A 24,340-nucleotide genomic window follows, 5' to 3' on the forward strand; every position below is an offset into this window, starting at 1 on the left:
CCATCAGTAACTTCATTATGTAGAATGGCAACATATATGTATACACATATATGTCCTATGTGGACTAACATTTTTGACATTTTGGCTGACAAAACAATATGGAAAATTCCCTGATGGCATTTGAAGCAATACAATTTCTCTTAAAATGAAATCAGAGAAGGCACTCAGCAAATACCTTGGATTAGGAAATCTTTGCTAAATGTCTTGATTTCCAAAAGGTGGTGGCCGATATCGGTATAAATTTGAAAGCTGAGGCCAAACTTGGCAGTGGATAAAGACCCAGGTGAGTTTCAGGCAAAACCAACATCATCCCAATATAATAAGCAATGAGTTAGTCCTATAATAGGGATGTGAACTCCAAATCTTTAAGGGATTGTCCTTATCAAAAGGTAAAAACACAAAAAGACTATGATTTTTTGATTTACAGAGCAGGAAAACTGACTTGCTGATGTGGTCCTGCTGCTGGGTTTTCTCTCTTTAAAAGCTAACAAGAGCTCTCATATTTCTGAGATAACATACATTACAACTATTATCAAGGTTCAACAAATGTTGGCTTAGTTCACCAGTCACTTAAAATCACCACTCTCAGGGATCTTTACCTCTACTTATCTGTCTGTTTGAATTTGTTTGCTGTGTTCGCTCAATACCTCTCTACCTTCCATACTGTTTGCTAATTACACATATCTTGACTTTTTGATCCTCACTGATAGGAGAAAAGTATATTTGTTGAGCTTTGACTATTAGTATTGAATTCAGGCTTTAAAAAAAGGAAATACTTGTGAAAGGCCACCAGATGACATCTGCTGCTTTATGGCACTAGAGCCTCAAAAGAAAGGCCAAGGACAAAGTCCCCACAGATATGGAAACAAGCACTCCAATCTACCTCAAACTTTTCATTATGAAAGAGAGAGTAAATTTAGGGAACATTAAGGCAGAATTAGACTTACTACTATGCCTAGCCATTCCAAAGGTGGGTGTTTGACTAGAGCCTAAAACTTTTGGGAGAGGGCCATCCGCAGATGGGGTATGAAGCAGGCCTAAGAAAGAGGATCACTTTTTTCCAAAAACCCTGCATGGAGATTCCAATGGAATGCAGTCACATTTTAGACAGGGCAGATTAGCAGTGATTCAAACACCTGGGCAACCCTAGCCAGATTGGGCCTTAAGAGTCCAGGTGTGTGTGTATATAGATAATAATGATAATAATAATAATGTTGGTATTTGTTAAGTGCTTACTATATGCAAAGCACTGTTCTAAGTGCTGGGGGGATAAAAGGTGATCAGGTTATCCCTCATGGGGCTCACAGTCTTCATCCCCATTTTACAGATGAGGTAACTGAGGCCCAGAGAAGTGAAGTGACTTGCCCAAAGTCATACAGCTGACAAGTGGCGGAGCCGGGATTAGAACCCATGACCTCTGACTCCCACGCCCATGCTCTTTCCACTGAGCCATATGTATATATGATAATTGTTAAGTGCTTACTATGTATCAAGCACTGTTTTAAGTGCTGCGGTAGGTACAAGTTAATTATGTTGGACACAGTCCTTTTCCCGCATGGGGCTCACATTCTAAGTAGGAGGGAGAACAGGTATTTAATCCCCATTTTAGAGTTGAGGAAACTGAGGCCAGAGAAGTTGTGTCTTGCCCAAGTTCACCCAACAAGCAAGTGGCAGAGCTGGAATTAGAACCCAGGTCCTCTTACTCCCATGCCCATAATCTATCCACTAGGCCATGCCGCTTCTCAAGATATATATGCCTCTTTTAGTGTGTATCCAGGGTGCTCCAGGTCCAGAGTCTGCAAACTCCATAGTGGTTTAGAAATCCTGGACCAGCCCAGGATTGGGGGTGACCAGAGGGGCCTACAGACACCTTTGGAACAATCTGGCTTGGGGCAGATATATTCCCTTTTTCTGGGGAGCCTCCTGACCCAATATTTGTTAATAAGAAACAGAAAACACATGCAAAAATCAGGACCCGGTCATTTGGTGCTGCAAAAATGCCACTCCTTTTAACTATATTGATAGTTCAAAGATAATTCAAAGTTGTTTACAAATGGCTAAGACCAGGTTGAAAGAGATCAGGCCACTGAAAATTTTTAATTCCCAACTTAACTGGGAATTAATGTCCAAATTCTGTATTTTTTCTCTTGAGGCTGAAATTGTTTTTCTGATATACTGCCCCACTTGGGAAAAAATGAGTCCTCTTACAGGGTTTATGCTAATGTAAACTCACTGTGGGCGGGGAATGTGGCTGCTTATTGTTGAACTGTACTCTCCCAAAGATTTAGTACAGGGCTCTGCACACAGTAAGCTTGCAGTAAATACAGTGGAATGAATGAGTGACACAGCATGGGCCAGCTGGAAAGAGCATGGGCCTGAGACTCACAGGACCTGGGTTCTAATCCCAGCTCTGCCACTTCTCTGCTGTGTGAAGTGGGCAAGTCACTTAACTTTGCACCCCACTTACCTCATCTGTAAAATACTCCTCCCTCCTAATTTGACTACCACGTGGGAGAGGGACTGTGTCCAACCTGATGATGTTACATCCACTCCAGTGTTTGGTATAGTGCCTGGCACTTAGTAAGCACTTAACAAGTACCATTAAAAAATAATTGGTTAACAATATAAATCAATTTCAGGGTAATGATATAAAAAATAAAAAACCACCTCAGACATCCTATATAAACTTATATAATTGCCTCTTATAGTCTTTCATGAATTCATCTATCTAATGAAATGAATATATATGCATGTTTCTCTTTTATCGATCAGTTCTAGGACTAACAACTTGTCATTTCATTTCATGAATAAACACTGGCAAAATATTGCATTGTCTGCCTATGGTTATTAAAAAGACACCATACCCTGAATTACTGCTTTGCAGGCTAATATATCAACCTTTTCGTAACTTGGAACAAGATCCCAATGGTAGAATAGAGACATGTTAAATGACCAAACTGTAAAAACTTCACAATGCTATTTTACTATTTTTAGGGGATTCAATCGAGTTCCATTTTCAGTTGATATGAATTATATCAGCTTTACAAATACTTCCTAGAATTTGGTTATAGCTGTAAAAAGTTAATCGGGTTTGCATATTTTGCAAACCTTATCTTATTCATTCATTCAATAGTATTTATTGAGCGCTTACTATGTGCAGAGCACTGTACTAAGCGCTTGGGATGAACAAGTCGGCAACAGATAGAGACAGTCCCTGCCGTTTGGCGGGCTTACAGTCTAATCGGGGGAGACGGACAGACAAGAACAATGGCAATAAATAGAGTCAAGGGGAAGAACATCTCGTAAAAACAATGGCGACTAAATAGAATCAAGGCGATGTACAATTCATTAACAAAATAAATAGGGTAAAGAAAATACATACAGTTGAGCGGACGAGTACAGTGCTGTGGGGATGGGAAGGGAGAGGTGGAGGAGCAGAGGGAAAAGGGGAAAAAGAGGGTTTAGCTGCGGAGAGGTAAAGGGGGGATGGCAGAGGGAGTAGAGGGAGAAGAGGAGCTCAGTCTCACCTCTTGGAGGAGGTGAGTTTTAAGTAGGGTTTTGAAGAGGGTTTTGATCTTAATCAATACAACCACTCAGTCTTGCATCCTTCTACTGCTCCCTATACTATCTGTCCTAGGCAATTTTTTAATTAATATTTTATGATAGATTTTAGCATTTATTATGTGCCAGGCACTGTACTAAGCACTGGGATAGATACAAGCTAATCAGGTTGGAAACATTCCATATCCCACCTGGGGCTCATAGCATTAATCCCCATTTTACAGATGAGGTAACTGAGGCATAGAGAAGTGACTTGCCCATAGCCACACAGCAAACAAGTGGTGGAGCTGGGATTAGAACTCAGGTCCTCTGACTCCCAGGCCCATGCTTCGCCCACTGGGACACAATGCTTCTCGATTTGCTTCTCAATCACGCTGCTTAATTTGCCCTTTAAGAGGAGAATTAACTCTTTTAGACCACTAGGAGACTGTTGCATATATTGCCAATGTATATATGGACACAACATGGCCTAGTGGAAAGAGCAAGGGACTAGAAGTCAGGAGATCTGGGTTCTAGTTCCAGCTCTGCCACTTACCTGCTGTATGACCTTGTGCAACTCAAGTTCTCTGTGACTCAGTTTCCTTATGTGTAAAATGGAGATATTTCCTGCTTACTCTCCCTCTTCGGCTGTGAGAAGTCTGATTACATCGTAGCTGTTTCAGCCTGTGTCTGACCTGATTATCGTGTTTCATCTACACCAGCACTCACTACCGTGCTTGGCACAAAGTGAGTGCTTAAATACCACAATTATTATTATTATTATTATTATTATATTAAGTACTTAGACTAAGTGCTGGAGTAGATAGAAGATGATCAGACTGAATACAGTCCCTATCCCACACAGGGCTCACCATGCAAGAAAAAGGGCAACCAAGCATGTTGAACAAGCATACGTATGTGGCATTAGCCTGGAAGCAGTTGAAAGGTGGTGCAATGAGAGAACAAAGAGGTTCCCAGGGAACAGCATTCTCATTTGAAAGAGGCTATCTGAGGGGAGAAGAAAGGGAGAGGATAATCTTTTTTCTTAATCACTCAGTAGCATTTAATGAGTGCCTACTATGTAAAGAGCACTTGGGAGAGTACAAAAGAATTAAAAGACATGTCACATAAATAATTACGGGATTTGCTAAGCTCTTACTATGTGCCAGGCACTGGTCTAAGTACTGGGGCAGATACAAGATTGGACACAGTCCTTGTCCCACACAAGGCTCACAATCTTAATCCCCATTTTACAGATAAGGGAACTGAGGCACAGAGAAGTGAAGTGACTTGACCATGGTCACACAGCAGACAAGTGGCAGAGCCGGGATTAGAATCCATGACCTTCTGAGTCCCAGGCCTGTGCTCTATCCACTATGCCATGCTGCTTCTCCCATCAGAGATAGGAGGAATAATAGAATATATAAGGTATTACAAATGCTATGAGGTTGTGGTAATTTGTGTTTAGGTGGCCAGGAAGAACTGAAGTGGGATTTGGGAGATAGAAGGTGGGAAGAACTGAAATTACTCAGAAAAGACTTCCTGGAGAAGATGTCTCAAAAGGGCACTGTCGGATGGGGAAAGAGCTGTGGACTGTTGGTTACAAAGGGAGAAGGGAGTTACAAGTAGTAGAGGAGCATGAACAAGAAGTGGGTAGTGGGAGAGATGAGAACAAGGTGCAGTGAATAGGTTACTTTGAGAGGAACAAAGATTGTGAGTGGACTGTAGTAGGAGAAGAGAACAGGTAAGTATTGGGGAAAAGGTCTGAGTGAATGCTTTAAAGCCAATGCTACTGCTTGCTTGATTCAGATAGGACTGGACAGACTTTGGAGTTTCTGAGGAGTGGGGAGATGTGAACAGAACATCATTTCAGAATAGTAATCCAGGGAGCAGAATGAAGTATGGGCTGGAGAGGGGAGAGATTGGAAACTAATAAGGAAGCTGCTGAAGTAGTCAAGCTGGCATATGAGCAGTGCCTGGGCCAGGGTGGGGGGAATTTAGATGGAAGGGAAGGGATGGATTCTGGAAGTAAGCTGGAGGAAGAATTGACAGGATTTGGTGACAGACTGAAAAAGGGAGTTGAAAAAGATGGAGAAATGGATAAGCATGGTGGTGTCACCAACTGGAATGGGAGCTCTCTAGAGCTACTGGCAATACTCCAGTTGGTGGTAATTATTGTTTCCTTTGTGCAGAGCCCTGTACCTTTCAGCTCCATTTTCATTCCCTTTTTAAAAGAGGGTTTTCTGTTTTCTCAACCAATCTATGCCCAAAATGTTCAGCTGTTTTCTGGCCTGCAGAATAAAAATGATAATAATTGCGATATTTGTTAAGTGCATACTATGTGTCAAGCACTGTTCTAAGCGCTGGGGAAGATGCACGATAATGATGTCGAAAACAGTCCCTGTCTCAAACAGGGCTCACAATCTCAGTAAGAAGGAGGACAGGCATTGACAACCCCCATTTTACAGATAGGCTAACTGGGCACAGAGAAGTGAAGTGACTTGCCCAGTGTCACATAGCAGGCACGTGGTGGAGCTGGCATTAGAACCTAGGTCCTCTCACTCCCAGGCCTGTGCACTTTCAACTAGGCCACACTTCTCCTCAGCTTGGAATGGGTCCAACCTCAGCCCGGAAAGATAAATTGAGAAATAGGGGGCATCTACTCCCCCAAGCTGGGTGCCGTTTGGCGGCAGGCAATTTCCCCTCCAAGGATCATTTCCGGAGATGCAGAGTCTCCTGGAAGCCCAATTTTGATTCCAGACTTCCTTATATTCCAGTCTTACCATCTCCCCTCTTTCCTTGTGTCCAGGGCCTCAGATTTCTCCAGAGGATAAGATTTGCAGAATTAAAATGATTGTTGAAACACTTTTGCCAAATCAGCCAGGGGTTAAAAAGAAAATCAAGGTAATGGATCACCCTGAACTATCAATCCATGATCCATACTGAGCACTTACTGTGTGCAGAGCACTGTACTAAGCGTGGCTCAGTGGAAAGAGCCCGGGCTTGGGAGTCAGAGGTCATGGGTTTGAATCTTGCTCTTCCACTTGTCAGTTGTGTGACTGTGGGAAAGTCACTTAACTTCTCTGTGCCTTAGTTACCTCATCTGTAAAATGGGGATGAAGATTGTGAGCCTCACGTGGGACAACCTGATTACCCTGTATCTACCCCAGCGCTTAGAACAGTGCTCTGCACATAGTAAGCGCTTAACAAATACCAACATTATCATTACTAAGCGCTTGGGAGAATACACTATAACAGAGATGGTAGACTCTAGAAACCCCCCAAATTTCTGCTGGCATCACTGACCAATGACCTAATCAATAAGAGATAAAGAAACTGAAACCCAAATCAAGAGGAGCAACAGATTCTTTGGAAGACTGTCGAACAGGCTCCAGACCAAGCTATAGGCTCGCTGTGGCAGAGAACGGGTCTACCAACTTCGTTGTATTGTACACTGCCAAGCGCTTAGTACATTACTCTGCACCTAGTAAGCACTCAGCTAATACCATAGCTTGATCGATTGATTGATTGCAGATCTGTAGTGTTGTCCAACCCTCTCTAAGGCTGTAAGACCTGGGCTGGACAGGACCCCACAACTGGCTCCCTGAGCAGTTCTATCAGCATCTGGAAAGCAGCCAGTCTCTTCACATCAAAGCTTTGCTCATTTAAGCTCGCTGTGGGCAGGGAATGTGACTGTTTATTGTTGTACTTTCCCAAATGCTTAGTACAGTGCTAGGCACACAGTAAATGCTCAATAATACAACTGAATGAAGGGATGAATCGAAACCCAGCTATGCTGGATAGGACGTGTGAAGGGAATGAATGACAGCAGGATACCCTAAGCAAGTGCTGTTTGGAGAGCTGAAATTAGGACGTGAAAGCAAGGAGGGCAGAGGAAATGTTTCAAAGACTCAGTAGTAATAATAATAATAACGATGATGGTATTTGTTAAGTGCTTACTATGGGTGAAGCACTGTTCTAAGTCCTGGGGTAGATACAAGCTAATCAGGTTGGACCACAGTCCCTGTCCCATAAGGGGCCCCCAGTCTTAATCCTCATTTTCCAGATGAGGTTAACTGAGGCCCAGAGAAGTGAAGTGACTTGCTCAAGGTCACACAGCAGACAAGTGGCAGAACTGGGATTAGAACCCAGGTCCTTCTGACTCTCAGACCCATGCTCTATCCTCTAGGCCATGCTGCATCTGAGACAATGCTGTATTTCAGCTGAAAATATGGAGTCAATTGCAAAGATTGAGAATCTATCAAGAAAGAATTGTCTCTTCCCAAACAAAAGCTTCCCAAGGAATGAGAGACATGGAGGCACTGAAAAATTATAAACAGGTACTGAGAAAATGGACACTGAAAAATGAAACATAACACAACAAAGGGCAGCCATTTTGTGTGCACCAGAGTGGCCAGGACTGTTGGTCACTATTGGCCTTTTCAGCCACACATGCACTTATAGGTGAATTTCACTGTCAATGGTGTCTTCTTTGACTACTAAGGAAGATTACAAATAATGTCAACTTTTGATGATTAGAAAGCAGATTCCAGCCACTGATCACCTTGTTATTACAGAAAAGGATTAAGACTCATAAAATATATAATCATTTAGGGCTAGGTATTTCATGTGGCTGCTTCTGGCTCCAAGTCCTTCTAGGCCTGTGTGGTCCTGGTTCCAGACCCAAGGAATAAATAACCCATGTAAGAAACAAAGCTGCCTTCCTGGAGGACCGCCCTCCAGTGATCAGGTTCTCCTAAGTGGATGGTGTTTGGGGGTGACGGGGGTGACGGGGATGAGGAGGGATTTCCAAGATAGGGTGGCTCTACAAAAACCCAGACCACTAGTCACAAGTGATGTCACACACTTTACACTGGCCATAATGTGATGATGTCATATTGGCCCAATTTTGTAAGACCCCACCCAATTCTGGCCAAATTTCCCCCAAATAATCAATCATAAGGTTTGGAGGAATTTGCCATATGACATCCTTAGCTTTTCCCCACTTCATCACTAGTGTTCCCTGATTTGAACCAAATAAATACATAAAATTACTATTACATACTTTTTATCTCATTTTGGTTGCTCAGAGGGCTAGTTCACTCATTACAATCACAACATTCCTATTAGAGGAAAGTAGATATTAACATCCCCAATTTTTCAGAGGAAAGCAACTTGCCTAAAGTCATATTTGAGCTTAGGCAACCCCAAATTTCCTGTATTCTATAACAACCTTAGGAGAGATTAAAAAAAAGAAGATAATCCTTTTCTGTTGCTGATAATGATAGTGTATAAATGACATGGAAGGGTTCTCATTCATGCCTTGTTATCTTACTCCACATTGCATATACACATCTTCAAGTCTGTCTCCCCCTCTAGAATCTAAGCTCATTGTGGGTGGGGAATGTGTCTACTGTTACATTGTATTCTCCCAGCTGCTTAGTACAGTGTTCAGCACACAGTAAGTGTTCAATAATTACGAATGAATGACTGAATCTTCAGATAAACTTTCACACGCACCCACAAATAAAGCCACATCCACTATGATGATGATGATGAAGAGGAGGATGATGGAGTCTCCTATCAGGGAGATGAGTGAACCCTTGTGCTGAGACTTCAGGGCTGAGAACCTGCAGGGAAGAACTGATTTGGGGGACAGTAGCTTGCTTAACCCTACTTCACTCTCTTCTTACTATCTAATCATGCTTCCGCTGGTGCACGGAGTGGAACTGGCCAGGGGTGCAGTACCACACTAAGTGCATGCCAAGAATTTTTCGGTGGAGCACCTATTTATAGCGAATGTGACCAGAGAAGAGTGCCGACGCTATATGTGTAGTGTCACAGCCCAACAGGCAGTTGCTTCGGAAGCCGCTGCCATCTTTATTGCCCGCGTTAACTAGCTATTTTCCAGGATTACTGCTGTGGCTGTCCACTTCCCTGAATGCCCTCGGTGGTCCTTCAGGCAGAAATCTTGACGATTGATCATTTAGTCCCAGCAGGCAGAACTGGAACTAGAATCCAGGTTCCCCGGTACCCAGAGCAGTGCTCTATCCCCTGGACCAAGAGCAAAGCACCAGCTTCACATATCTAGCGATATATTTAGTTAAACATGGAAAGAAAAACTCAGACCTTGACAAATGTGATGAATTCTTCCACCCTGTCATTGGCCAAGATCAGTTTCTTTTTAACTCCCTCCAAAGTCTGTCCACTTTGTATTGCCAAATCATGGAGCTGTTGAGATGCAGTATTCTCCAGGTCTGCCATAGCAGTTTCAGTCTCTGTCACTTTACGTAGAAGGTTACTAAGCCTGAGATCCTGGAAGTTGTAAATATCAACAATTTATAATTCGTCACTTAGTGTCATACCCACTAGAGGTTGACACACATTTGTAGAAGGATTTGGTACAGTTAATCTGTATAAAATAGCACAAAGAAAGTTCAATATAACCATGAGCCTTACTGAATGGGCAGATCTGATTTTATTTATATGTATTTCTAGTAATATAGTCTTAAATCACAATTGTTCTCCATAATTTAAAGGATTTGACATGGTTAGTATATTTTACTTTTAAGTCACAAAGGAGAATTGTAGAAATGAAATTAATTCAGATGAAAAATACATATTGGACTATAAACCAGAAAGTTATTCATAATTTTACAAGATCCATTAGAAAGCATAGCCATGCACTGCATTTTCTGCCTTCTCAGTGATAATTAGGCATCATTGATATCAGTCAAATTGAATGAAATCATAAGCCTTCTCTAGAAGAAGCAGATCAGTTCTCAACACAAAAAGGAAAAAAAACATGCACATAATTAAATGGTGATTACTTGAACTAATTGAGGAATACAGGTTTAAAGGATTTCTTGCTGTGAAAAGAAAGATGAAAACTGAAAAGGACAGAAGGAAAACTCAAGATTAACATCAGGAAAATGTTCTAACAATATACCTTTTTTCCCAGTTCATCTTTAGCTTTGTGATACAGCTGTTCATACTGTGACTTCTCCTTTGCAGCCACATTAAGCCTTTGCTTTAGTGAATCAATTGATGCTTTCTTGTTAGAACAGTCTTCGGTCAATGTCTTCACCTAAAATAAAAGTACAAGATAACTGCACTATTGACCGAGACATTTTACATTAGTTATTTAGATCGAGGACCAAATAATCTGAAATAAGAGTAGGAGTGAATTGAAATCGGCTTGTTCTTCAAAAATGGTACCCAAATTCAATGATTGGTGAATCTTATAGTATTGACATTTTAAATGAAGAGTAACAGTACTTCAGAAAGACCAAGCTGTGTATCAACAGAGATACAATCTGATAGCATACTTGAAAGTTCAAGACATGTTTGGGAATGTATAAAAGCACTTATATTTATCTGTTGTCCGATAGTATTTAGTTGTGCTCCACAAATAGTTGATACTTTATAAAAGGGAGAGCCAAAAACACCCTTACATTTACTAATCTAGGTTCCCTTAGGTAGCTCGTAATTGTTTACCTATCGAAACAAATGTGAGCATATATAAATAGTTAATTTTTCATATACAGTGTATACTACTTTATTTTGCTTAGGAACCAGGCAATCTAATATGAAATAAATTTGATAACTTTCACATGCTCTTTAATGAGAAATAAGAAATTCAAAGTTATTATTTATCAATCATACTTGCTGAGCACTTACTATGTGAAGAGCACTGTACCAAATGCTTGGGAGAATACAACAACAAACAGTCACATTTCTTGCCCACAACGAGCCTAGAGGGGAATACGTGGGTGGAATGACACAGGAAGGATGGTGATGCTGTCTACAATGATGGGAAAATCATGGAGAAGACAGGGTTTGGGTGGGACGATAAAGAGTTCTGTTTTGGACATGTTGAGTTTGAGGTGTCGACTGCACATCCAAGAAGAGATGTCTTGAAGGCAGGAGAAAATGCAAGACATCAGGGCTGGAAATGAAGATTTGGGAATGATCTGCATAGACGTGGTAGTTGAAGGCATGGGAGCGAATGAGTTTTCCAAGGGAATTTTGTAGATGGAGACCCAGAACTGAGCCTTGAGGGACTCCCACAGTAGGAGGATAGGAGGCAGGCAGAAGAGGAATCTGCAAAAGAGACTGAAAGTGAGTGGCCAGAGAGAGAGGAGAAGAACCAGGAGAGGACAGTGTCAGTGAAGCCTAATTTGGATAATGTTTCCAGGAGGAGGCTGTGAATTTAGGATATGAATATGAGTCAAATAATCTATAGGTGCACTGACTCTTCAGGAGGATTCTCAAATATTTTTAAGAAAAACATCGACAGCAAATATCTTTTTTTTTTTAGAAAAACAAAATTGTGTATTATCTTCCTCCTTCTATATTTTATTCTTCCCTCTGTTTGAGCCGATTCCTTAATGGTACCTTACATCTAGCAAGGAAGGTAAGAATGTAGCTCTCTCTGGAGCTGACAATGCTTAATGACTGCCAAAGCCCAGACTACTGGATGAGGTGTAGAGCCAGCACCTTCCTTCTGAGGGAATCAACATACCTCTTAGTTGGAAAATTGCTACTTTCTATTTTGGGGTCAGATGTTACACAACTAACTGTAACTAACTGTACAGAGAACTATTCCCTTGCTCTGATTTTAGAGATCACATGGCCCTGGTTCACTGAATTAAATGTATCCAGCAATAAACGATTAGGATCTTCTATTTTATAATGTTAACATATATTACATCTCAAATATAATTGCATGGTACTTCAAACTAAGCACAAAATCTAAATGGTGAAATATTGAAAGGGTATATTAATTACTGGTATATCTCATTTTTAAAAAAGTTGTCAAAAGGGGTGGATGTATTTCTGTTTATTTTTATGTCAGAATTAATTTATATATGCATAGTGACAAAATCTTTGACCTTGGAATTTTGTGATAATGAAAAAACTTACTATATCCAGCCTTTCCAATTTCAAAATTAAATAACAATGAATTATATAATTGCATAAGTATTTTTAATGTGATCATTTAATTTAAATACATCAAGAACATATAATGTGCTGGGCACATTTGGGTTTGATTTCAGTTAGTCAAGTAATTAAAAAAAATTCTCAGTCAAAGTAATAAATGAATGATACCTTTTTCTCAAAATTTTCTAGCACCTCATTGAAGCTCTTATCAGTTTCCTGGTTTACTTTTAGACGAGATCTTAAATCCTCTATCAAATGCCTCTTCATATGTACATCCCTCTCCAACCGAGAAACCCTTGGGAAAAGGAGAAAAAAAATATGTTATCCACAGTCTGGTTTAATGTTTTGAAGGAGAAGGTTTTGCATAAAGCTAATGCACATTACTTTTCTTCATCATTAAAAAAGAGAATCTGGCAGGAATATTTGGACTAGAAGCAGCTTAATTCATATTTATATAAATTTGACTTCTTTATGCAATCTACATAGCAGTTTTATGATGCTACAATTATACTAGTGAGACATTTATGATGAAATGTATATATTCTCTCTTTTCTTCATAGAAGAAAAATGTCTAAAACGATAATGTAATTGTGGTCATTTCCTGATATTGGCTAAATAACTACATTTTAAAATAATATTTTTATTCATAAACTTACATAATACAATGGGACAGCTATATAGTTTATAATCAATTATTGAAAATATTACAAAATCAAAATAGTAAAATCCCTTACATTTTGATTGTGCTAAAAGTTAGCTCAACTAAAAATTCAATTCTGATCATTGTTTTCTTTCTTTTTTTTAGCAATTTACAGTTCATAACTGATCTAATCTCCTAGCATAAATTTTAAGGTATCATTGTTGTAATAAACATAAATGTCTTAATCATAGAGTTAGGATAACTATTCAAACACGAAATTCATTTAACAACCTATCTTATGGTAATTAAACCTCAATATAACCATTAACTATGTGTGGAAGAAAATCTATTTTGCTATAACTAGAACAGAACGAGGGGATTACAATTCATAAATTACCTCAGAAAAAACAAAATTTTAAAAGCTTTAATCATTTCAAAATATGCAACAAAACTGTGTTTTTGCACTTTTAACAAATATAATCCTGGCATTTAGATCGGTTTAAGTATCTAAACTTTGACATATCCCTTAGTCCCTTGGCAAAGAATTACTTGATTTGAAACAATCTTTTCAGTACTGCTGAGGAATTCGTTTAGACTTATTTCAAGAAGAAATAAGTTGTTTCTGGGGCTTGAAATACGATTTTCAATATTCTTATTGCAATGCAGAAACTGTGACCAGTTAAGCATTTATCTCTTTATATGAAATGTGATCTTGGTTTGTGCTGCTATGATTAGTCCCTAAATTTTAGTCTTACACAGTGTCTAAGATGTATCTTGAAGAAAAAGAATGGGGTTGGGGGAAGTTTTTAACACAAATTTAAGAATTATATTTCTACGTTTAAAATGTTAATATTTAAATAATTTAGAACCGCCACTTGGTGGCACCAAATACAATGGTTAGAAATAAGAAGAACTTACTTTTCTTGCAATTCTCGGATCCGGTCATTCTTTTCCTGGACTTGATTTTTCAGAGACTTTATGGTTGATGACTGTTTAGTGATTTCATTAGTCACATTCTAGGTTAAAAAATACTCATCAAAACAAAACTAACTTGCCTTATACTGCATGATTAAATACTTCCCAACAGCTGGAATGAACTACTAAAATGAATAACAAACATGATTCCATTTAGCCTGAAACATCACAAAGATAGAATATTGAAAAATAGTAACCCACAAGCCATATTTACAGCCTTGTTAAAAAAGCCATTAAAAACTGTACTGTTCAAATGAAAATATTTCCATTTGCATTTGAAAGGTTATTAAAACACGCCCGATAACAGTAAGAGAATAGAAGCATAGTAACTAGCCATTGAAAATTCACTCATTATGCAACAGAAAAGGTGCGTGTATGCATGGATATGAAATATATATTTGCTAGGAACTGCAGCGTGACCTGGTGGAAACAGCATGATCCTGAAGTCAGAGGACCTGGGATCTAATCTGCTCCGCCACTTCACTTCAGTATGCCTCAGTTGCCTCATCTGTAAAATGGGGATTAAGACTGTGAATCCCAAATGGGACATGGACTATGTCCACATTGATTACCTTGTATCTACCCCAGTGCTTAGTACAGTGCCTGGCACATAGTAGGCATTTAACAAATACCATTTAAAAATAACAACGAAAAACCTTGAAAGGTTAACAGAGGTGCAAGAATTCAACCCTGGTCTAAGCACCTTCATTTAACATTAATTTTGTCCCCAAACAATATCACTGCCACTTATAGGCCCATCCGTTCTTCATATTTATTTCTATTCTTTTTCAGATGAGGTAATTGAGGCACAGAGAAGTAAAGTAACTAGCCCAAGGTCACACAGCAGACAAATGGCAGAGATGGGATTTTAACCCAGGTCCTTCTGACTCCCAGGCCCATGGTCTATCCACTAGGACCCACTGCTTCTCTTTCAAAGGGCTTACCTTTGGAGTCTTGGATGGAAAGTAACAAGTAGGGAGTGTTTATTTGGAAATAAAGGTTATTGGAAGTGGAGAAGAGCTAAGTTTTAGTACACTGATGAAACTTTTAGTGGGTTGGTAAGTTTGTTGAATCTAAATCCAAGACTAGTATTTGATATGAAAACACTGTGGAACTGAATCAATGTTATGTACTGAACGCATCAATTTTATTTATTGTGGGCTTACTATATGAAGAGTACTGTACTCAGCACTTGGGAGAGTACAGTATAACAGAGTTGGCAGACACGTTCCCTGAATGGGATCTCTTTGAGAACAGTATAGCAAAGAAAGAGATTAAAACTATAATCAAATAATTGTCTCCTGAGGAATGAACAGGTTTTGATACAAATGCTATTATATATACAATATATGTATATGTATTATAAATATATGATTGTCTTTCATTTTTGATGGGACTTTGAAAATTACCAAAATTGTCTCTAACGTGATTGTCTCTATGATGTGGTGGACCACGGTTGTTCTACCCCAGCACTTAGAACAGTGCTCAGCACATAGTAAGCGCTTAACCAATACCATTATTATTATTATTGTTTTTATTTTATTGAAAACCATTAGAAGCTTTTCAAAAGCCTCTAAAGAGCAAAGCCAGAAATTTAGAGAACATTTAAGAAAATGTATGCCGAAATCAGGGTCAGATTTAAATTTCAGGTCTCCTATAAAGAATTCTATATTCCAAAGAGTCTTATTTCAGTGAATTCTCTGCAATGGCATTATAGCACATTTCAAAAATTTAAATAACTCCTCATTTCCAACCTCTTTTTTTGAATTGTTAATGGACAATTCTTGGCAAAGTTTCCTGACTCCAACATTCATGTTCAATAATAAATTCATCTTTGTGACAATAAAAAATGTGAGCATTAATGCTACATGAGTATTTAAATGATCTTTACAATTACCTTGAGTTTACACTGTAGGTGTTTCATTTCAATATCTATATTCTTTGAAGAGTCTGATGGTGCAACTTGGATTGGTTGAGAAGTTACAGTGGAGAGATCTGTTAAACGTGTGGCTGCAGATGCAGATTCTAATTTTCTATGCAAATCATCTCTCTCATCACGAAGCTCAGCCAAGTCTGAATTCAGTTTCTGGTTTTTTTTTCAGGAATAAAACAATAACTCTAGTTATATTTGAAATATACAATCTGTTAGATCTCAGATAAATTCAGACACTAGTGTCTTCCTTCATAGTAATTAGAGAAAATTGTTTCTAATGAAAATGAAGGTTTAGTACTGCATTTTTCCAGTTACAATCTTTTTAAAAAAACTTCAATTTTAAAAAGGCACATGTTGAATTACATTTGCAAAAAGAAAAAATGCTGTTGCATCATCTAGTATGTGTGTGTAGAATAAATCTACTGGATAGAGCTTCCTACAATTCATTGTTTTACCGAACTAATGCTGATGGGGAATGTATCAGACAGGGCACCCTCAGTCATTCAATCATTCAGTGATATTTATTGAGTGCTTACTGTCTGCAGTGAATTGTACTAAGCATTTGGGGGAGTACAATAATGGAGAAGCAGCGTGGCTCAGTGGAAAGAGCACGGGCTTTGGAGTCAGGGCTCATGAGTTCGAATCCCAGCTCTGCCACTTGTCGGCTGTGTGACTGTGGGCAAGTCACTTAACTTCTCTGTGCCTCAGTTCCCTCATCTGTAAAATGGGGATTAAGACTGTGAGCCCCACGTGGGACAACCTGATTCCCCTATGTCTACCCCAGTGCTTAGAACAGTGCTCGGCACATAGTAAGCGCTTAACAAATACCAACATTATTATTATTATTAGAGTTGGTTGACATGATCCCCTCCCTTAAGAAGTTTATAGTCTTGAGGGGGAGGAAAGGCATGGGAATAAATTCCAGAAAGGGGAAATGGCAAGGTATAAGGATATGTACATAAGTACTATGGGAGATGGGTGAGTATAAAAGTGCTTAAAGGGTACACAGACAAGTGCATAGGGTAGGAAGAGGGGAAGGTGGGTAGGTGAAATAAGGACTTAGTCAGGGAAGGCCTCTTGGAATACACATCATTTTAGGAAGGTTTTGAGGGTGTAGAAAGTGGTGGACTGTCAAATAAAAGGGGGAAGGGAGTCCCAGACCGGAGGGAGGATGTGGGTAAGAGGTTGTTAGTGAGATACTGATGAGACTGAACTACAGTGAGTAATTTGGCTTTAGAGGAGTGAAGTGTGTGAGATGGACCATAGTAGGAGATCAGCAAATTAAGGTGGAGGAGAGTCAGTTTTATTTATTGAGTGCTTACTGTGTTCAGAGCACTGTACTAAGTGCTTGGGAAAGTACAATGTAACAATAAACAGACACATTCCCCTCCCACAAGGAGCTTACAGTCTAATGGGGGAGGCAGACATTAATAAAAATAAATGAATTACAGATATGTACATAAGTGCTGTGGGGCTGATTGGGTGCATCATCTTTGACTTGGCCAGCATGCCATGACAAAGTAGTTTCAGAATTTCAATGAAGTTTTCAAGGTAGCCAAATTTCATTACTCAGTTCCCAGAATCTGGCTATACTCATGATGTAAACCACTTTCATTATGTTTCAGAAAACTGTATAGAGGCTTTGGTGCTGCTCTCTGTACTTTTTCTATAACTAATGTGATGCAAACATCTTCTCTGCTGTCCTCTGCTGTGGTCTGAAGACAACTGTGATTCTGTAACTGTTCAGTCAATCAGTCAATCAATGGTATTTACTGCATGCTTACTATGTAAAGTGCTTGGGAGAGTATGACAGAATAAGTAGAGATTACGGTGTGGCCTAGTTGGGGGAGTGAGGACCTGGGGAGTGGGGGACCTGGGTTCTAGTCCTGGCTCTGCCACTTATCTGCTGTGTGACCTTGGGCAAGTCACTTAGCTTCTCTGTGCCTCAGTTACCGCATTTGTAAAATGGGACTTAAGATTGTGAGCCCTATGTAGGATAAGGACTGTGTCCAACCTAATTATCTGGGATCTACCCCAGCATTGAGTATAGTGCTTGGCATGAAGTAAGAGTTTAATACCATTAAAAAAAAAAGTGAGGCTCCCTCCCCTCAAGGAACTTACAATCAACAATGCTTTTCCTCAACCAATCCAGAAGTACTCTGGCTAGGATCTTGCAGGAATCAATCAATCGACCAATGGTATTTATTAAGTGCCTACTGAGTGCAGAGAACTGTATTTAGTGCTTGGGAGAGTACAAAAGAGTTGGTAGGCACAATCCCTGACCACAAGGAGCTATTATAGACTAAAGGGGGAGACAGACATTGAAATAAGATACAGATGGGGAAATGCAGAATATAAATATATATATGTACATGTATATTGGGAAGCAGCATGGCCTAGTGGATAGAGCCTAGGCCTGTGACTGCTTTCATGATCAGCTCTCTTCTCTTACTATTACGGGCTCTCGTTATATCCCGGCTAGACTACTGTGTCAGCCTTCTCTCTGACCTCCCTTCCTCCTCTCTCGCCCCGCTCCGGTCTATTCTTCACTCCGCTGCCCGGCTCATCTTCCTGCAGAAACGATCTGGGCATGTCACTCCCCTTCTTAAACAACTCCAGTGGTTGCCTATCGACCTCCGCTCCAAACAAAAACTCCTCACTCTAGGCTTCAAGGCTCTCCATCACCTTGCCCCTTCCTACCTCTCCTCCCTTCTCTCTTTCTACCGCCCACCCCGCACGCTCCGCTCCTCTGCCGCCCACCTCCTCGCCGTCCCTCGGTCTCGCCTATCCCGCCGTCGACCCCTGGGTCACGTCCTCCCGCGGTCCTGGAACGCCCTCCCTCCTCACCTCCGCCAAACTGATTCTCTTTCCCTCTTCAAAACCTTACTTAAAAATCACCTCCTCCTAGAGGCGTTCCCAGACTGAGCTCCTCTTCCCCCTCTACTCCCTCTGCCATCCCCCCTTTACCTCTCCGCAGCTAAAGCCTCATTTTCCCCTTTTCCCTCTGCTCCTCCACCTCTCCCTTCCCATCCCCACAGCACTGTACTCGTCCGCTCAACTGTATATATTTTCGTTACCCTATTTATTTTGTTAATGAATTGTACATCGCCTTGATTCTATTTATTTGCCATTGTTTTTACGAGATGTTCTTCCCCTTGACACTGTTTAGTGCCATTGTTCTTGTCTGTCCGTCTCCCCCGATTAGACTGTAAGCCCGTCAAACGGCAGGGACTGTCTCTATCTGTTGCCGACTTGTTCATCCCAAGCGCTTAGTACAGTGCTCTGCACATAGTAAGCGCTCAATAAATACTATTGAATGAATGAATGAATTCTCTTTTTTTCCTTGAAAACAGCAATAGAGGCAGCACCCTTGAAAATCTGTGACATATCTTTGTGTTTCATAGACTGGGGAAAGCTTGTGAAAGTGACTATCCAGCCTCCCTGCCTGAAAATCTCAGCTGGTAAGCCATCTTCAGATCTGGAAGCTTTCTCAATTTTCACGCCTCTAGCTGTAATGGGGCCTCCACCAAGTGTTGAGGCAACAGCCATCAATCAATGAATCGGCCCACTCAATAGTACTTGTTGATCACCTGCTAGGTGCTCAAGAGAATACCATACAGTTATTAGTCCCTGGCCCCCACTACCCTAGGGTTAGAAAAAACAAGACCTTTGGTTGTTCTCGTATTCTACAGACCAATGCTCATGAAGGAAATGGGCCAAATTCAATTCCCTTTATGGTCTCTGTGAGCATGTTTTTTAGGCATCCCTTTCTGTCTTGTACCGTAGGTGAGAGGCAAGGCCAAAAAATACAAATAAATGAGAAACACGCCAGGATTTCTGAATCTGCACCCACTGACTCTCTTTGCCAAGGAGGTAGAAAAGTGTAAGTTAGCACCCCCAGGTTTCTTCCTCTTGTCTCACCACAGAGTAGCTGTTTGGGTCATCCATTCTCCTTACTCGTCCTACCTACCAAGTAGAAGTGTGATGTCATGAGCATTGCTTCATTGCTGAATGTGCTCTCGGGTCTCATTGCTATTATGCACTGCCTGAAAACAACATTAGTTGAACTGCTTTAGAAGGTCAAATACCATGTCTGTAGCAAATTTAGGACTCACAGCCATAAAGAACTGTAGCTGCAACATTCAGTGTGGGTTAAATTTTGATGCCATGTTGACACCATATTCAGAGTGCCGAAGTTCACTCTAGTCATCTTTTATTTGATTTCTCTACCACCTAAGGGGCAGAGGCTTCAGGAAAACTGGTCACCAATCAAATAAACAATCATATTTACGGAGAATGTAATGTGTGCAGAGTAGAGAAGCAGCATGGCTCAGTGGAAAGAGCCCGGTCTTGGGAGTCAAAGGGCATGGGTTCAAATCCTGGCTCTGCCACTCGTCAGCTATGTAACTGTGGGCAAGTCACTTAATTTCTCTGTGCCTCAGTTACCTCACCTGAAAATGGGGATTAAGACGGTAAGCCTCACGTGAGACAACCTGATTACCCTGTAAATCTACCCCAGCGCTTAGAACAGTGCTCTGCACATAGTAAGCGCTTAACAAATACCAACATTATTATTATTATAGTGTCCTATGTGCTTGGGAGAGTCCGATATAACAAACCTGGTAGATACGTTCCCTGCCCACAAGGAGCTAACAGTCTAAAGAGGAAGAGAGAAACCAAAATGAATGGTGGCTCTGTACTGCTCTAGGCTGAATCAAGGTGCAATTACAAATCCAAGTGCAAAGGTGAAGCAGAAGGGAAAAGGAGTAGGAGAAATGAAGGCTAAGTCAGGGAAGACCTCTTGGAGGAGATGTGATTTTAATAAAGCTTTGAAGGTGGGAAGAGTCGGATATGAAGGGGGAGGGAGTTCCAGGCCAGTGGAAATCAGAATGAAGTTAGGTACGGTGGATAACAAATTAAACAGTACAGCAAGAGGCAATCTTTCCAGTACATTATGTGCAAGGGACTGTCATTCAACAACAGTTCTACCAGCCATTATTCACAAGCACTGACAAAAACTAATGATCAGTAATGCCAACTTAATACATGGGGGAATAGCTTCATGCTACATTTAAAGTGTGTGTGTGTGTGTGTGTGTGTGTATGAGAGAGAGAGAGAGAGTCTGTATATTTCTTATGAAAGGCAAACTGCCACAACTTAAGATAGCAACTATCAATCAGGTGAACTCCTAGCTACTATGGAGGTGAATATGGAAAACACAATCTCACAGTCAAAAAACTATGTGTGTGTGTGTGTATTTGTGTGTATCCTAAACACCTACACACTTCTTCAGAGTCCAACTGATTCTTTGAAATTTTAACAATAAGTAATAGTAGATTGTTCCACCAACAATAATGCTGCATAACTATCGGCATCATTATTTAAAAAAACGCGAATTCAGGATGTTTTTCAAGTGTTTTGTTGTGCCACATGTAGACATGACACGGGTGTAAACATTAAAAAAAAATGATGAAAGTACTATCTGAGTCTGACTTTACAAATAATAAATCATGTAAAGGCTGAAATTTTTATTGATTTATTTGCAGGTAAATTACCCTAACAAAACGGGTGATAAAATAGAACTTAGCACTGTGGGGAAAGGTTGCAACTAGGCACTGTACATATAGATTATTTTCAAAATATAAAATGAGGCCATACATTTTTAACTCAAGCATGAATAAAAATTTTTCAAATAGTTTCAATACTTTATAGCAGAAGTGTGTTATGAATGATGACCCAAGTATTATTTAAATTCAATGGAAGGTTAAAAATGCATTATACAGTGTAAGTAAAATTAACAAAAATATAATGTTTGTGTATTATATATATACATATATATATATGTATATATATATATATATATTTGTCCTTTGGGTTTGAAGGACAGGGAAGCAGCATGGCCTAGTTTGTTCATTCAATTCAATCATATTTATTGAGCGTTTACTGTGTGCTTCATGTATAAAGTATGGATCTGTGAGCCAGAGGCTCTAAATTCTAATCTCAGCTCTGCTACTTGCCTCTTTTGTGATCTTGGACAAGTCCTTCAAGTTCTCTGTGCCTCAGTTTCCTCAACTGCAAATTGGGGATTCAATACCTGTTCTCCCTCCTATTTAGACTGTGATCTCCATATGCACTAGGGATTGTATTCTGCCTGATTATCTTGTATCTACCCCAGTGCTTGGAACAGGGCTTGATACATAGTAAGTGCCTAACAAATACCATTAAAAAAAGAGATGAGTATTAATGTTTAGATTTTATTTGTGTGGGTGGTTCTGTCTGATAAGACCAATTCATGATTGACAATTGCTTTCATATATTATGTACACATAAAGATTTCCCCTGGCTGCACCATAGCATTTGATATCCACGGTGCCTGGCACAGTCTCTGTTTCTACCTCTTGATGTCCCTAACTCTCTGGTCCAAGACACTAGTTCAGTTTCTGATTGCTATATACTAGGATGACCATTTTTCCCCAGTTGCCCTTTAACTGTCCTGTGTTCTGCTCAAGCACTTCAAGTTTTACTTCATTGGGACTGTAAAGTGTTTCTACTTTCTGTGACAAATTGAGTTCTTTCAGCCATAAAGAGATTTGGATACTATAATTGCCTTGGATTCCTTCAGTTTGGTTGGCCTGAATCTTGATAATACTAATGATTTTATTTAAGCACTTAGCATGTACCAAGTACTATGCTAAATACTTGGAAGATACAAAATGATCAGGTTGGATACAGTCCCTGTCTCACACAGGGCTCACAGGCTAGTAGGAAAAAACAGATAATTTGTCCACACTTTACAAATGAGGAAACTTAGGCCATGTTGATGCCACACTCTTTGACCATCCCAAAGGACACACTATTCTTCTTGATTCAGTTCTACACCTTCTTGTCTATCCTTGTGCATTGTACTATCCAAATAAGCAGAATTCAGTGAGAGCATTTGACTCTGTGTTTCTGATATGATAGTGATCTTTGGTTGCATATCATCATTATCATCAATCATATTTGTTGAGTGCTTATTATGTTCACAAGGCATTGTGCTAAGTGCTTAGGAGAATACGATACAGCACAGTTGGTAGAAAAATTTCCTCCTACAATGACCTCACAGTCTACACAGTCATTGATATAAGTAAATAAATTATGGCTATATACATAAGTCCTGTGGGGCTGAAGGAGGAATGAATAAAGGGTTCAAATCCAAATGGAAGGGCAATGCAGAATAGAGAGGGAAAAGAGGAAATGAAGGCCAAGTCAGGGAAGGCCCCTTGGAGGAGATGTGCCTTCAGTAATGCTATGAATGTGCGTAGAATGATCATCTGATTTTAAAAGGGAGGGCATCCAGGCCAGAGGCAGGCCGTGGGTGAGGGATAATCAGATCACACAGTCCCTGTCCCAAGAGGGCTTCCAGTCCCAGTGGGATGGAGAATAGGTTTTTAAACTCGATTATGCCCCATTTTACAGATGAAGAAACTGAGGCACAGAGAAGTCAAGTGACTGGCTCTGCCACTTGTCTACTGTGTGACCTTGGGCAGAAGGCTTGTGAGCTTGAGTAAGGGGATTCTCGATGATCTACTTCCTCTGTTTCTTGCTCATGTACCCACATTTGCCAAAGGAGTAGAGTGGGGTGGTCGATACAGAAGATTGTTCCACATGCCACCTAGCCCTAGTTTCATTGATGGAAAATTTTTAATAGGCTTCACAAAAATTGGCAGTCAAAATATTGAGGGAGGATTACTTTATGATAAATATGGAAATGATTCACTTTTAAATTTCCTATTTGGCATATTTTGTTTGGTGACATATGACATGCAAGGCTTCACTTTTTCAAAACTTAAAGTAATGAATCATTTCCCTTTGTAATTTTGACATTCTATTGTAACAATAATTTTGTCACAAGATGTCAAGAAAAAAACTAGAAAATGCTCAGTGGGGAAAATGTTTAGGTATTTATGTTCTGTATTATGGAGTGAACGTTACTAGAGTACTTAAATTATACCGCTATTTATAGTTTTTCAACCAATTTCTTTCTAACTCCTCAGGCAAGAGCCTTGGAAAGACACTGGGAATCTAAACCTATTTCTCCCTGCTGTGACTATAATCAATATTTCTTTACTGACAAGGAGTAAAGCAATAAAAATAAAATGAAAGATTCTGTGTTCCTCTCATATAAGACTGTAAAAATAATCACACCCCATTAGCATGTAATCATATGAATTTTGAAGGCAAATGTATAAGTTTTTAGCACCAATGGACTTTCTTTCAGTAGGTAGAATTCCAAAGGTATTTGACGAATTGGTATTTCTAGAATATTA

The 24,340-nt window shown here is 39.9% G+C and overlaps 1 protein-coding gene across 1 annotated transcript in view; it reads right to left on the reverse strand.

Moving 5' to 3' along the window:
* CNTLN (centlein) overlaps positions 1-24,340 on the reverse strand; it is a 215,630-nt gene that overhangs the window by 18,383 nt on the left and 172,907 nt on the right. Inside the window, exons 20-24 of the mRNA XM_039910751.1 lie at positions 15,996-16,184; positions 14,042-14,139; positions 12,652-12,778; positions 10,490-10,627; positions 9,670-9,855 (exon numbers count right to left, since the gene is read on the reverse strand). Coding sequence (XP_039766685.1) covers positions 9,670-9,855; positions 10,490-10,627; positions 12,652-12,778; positions 14,042-14,139; positions 15,996-16,184 — 738 coding nt within the window. The remainder of the gene's footprint in view (positions 1-9,669; positions 9,856-10,489; positions 10,628-12,651; positions 12,779-14,041; positions 14,140-15,995; positions 16,185-24,340) is intronic.

This window comes from Ornithorhynchus anatinus, chromosome X5, assembly GCF_004115215.2.
Source record: "Ornithorhynchus anatinus isolate Pmale09 chromosome X5, mOrnAna1.pri.v4, whole genome shotgun sequence".
Lineage (NCBI taxonomy): Eukaryota > Metazoa > Chordata > Mammalia > Monotremata > Ornithorhynchidae > Ornithorhynchus > Ornithorhynchus anatinus.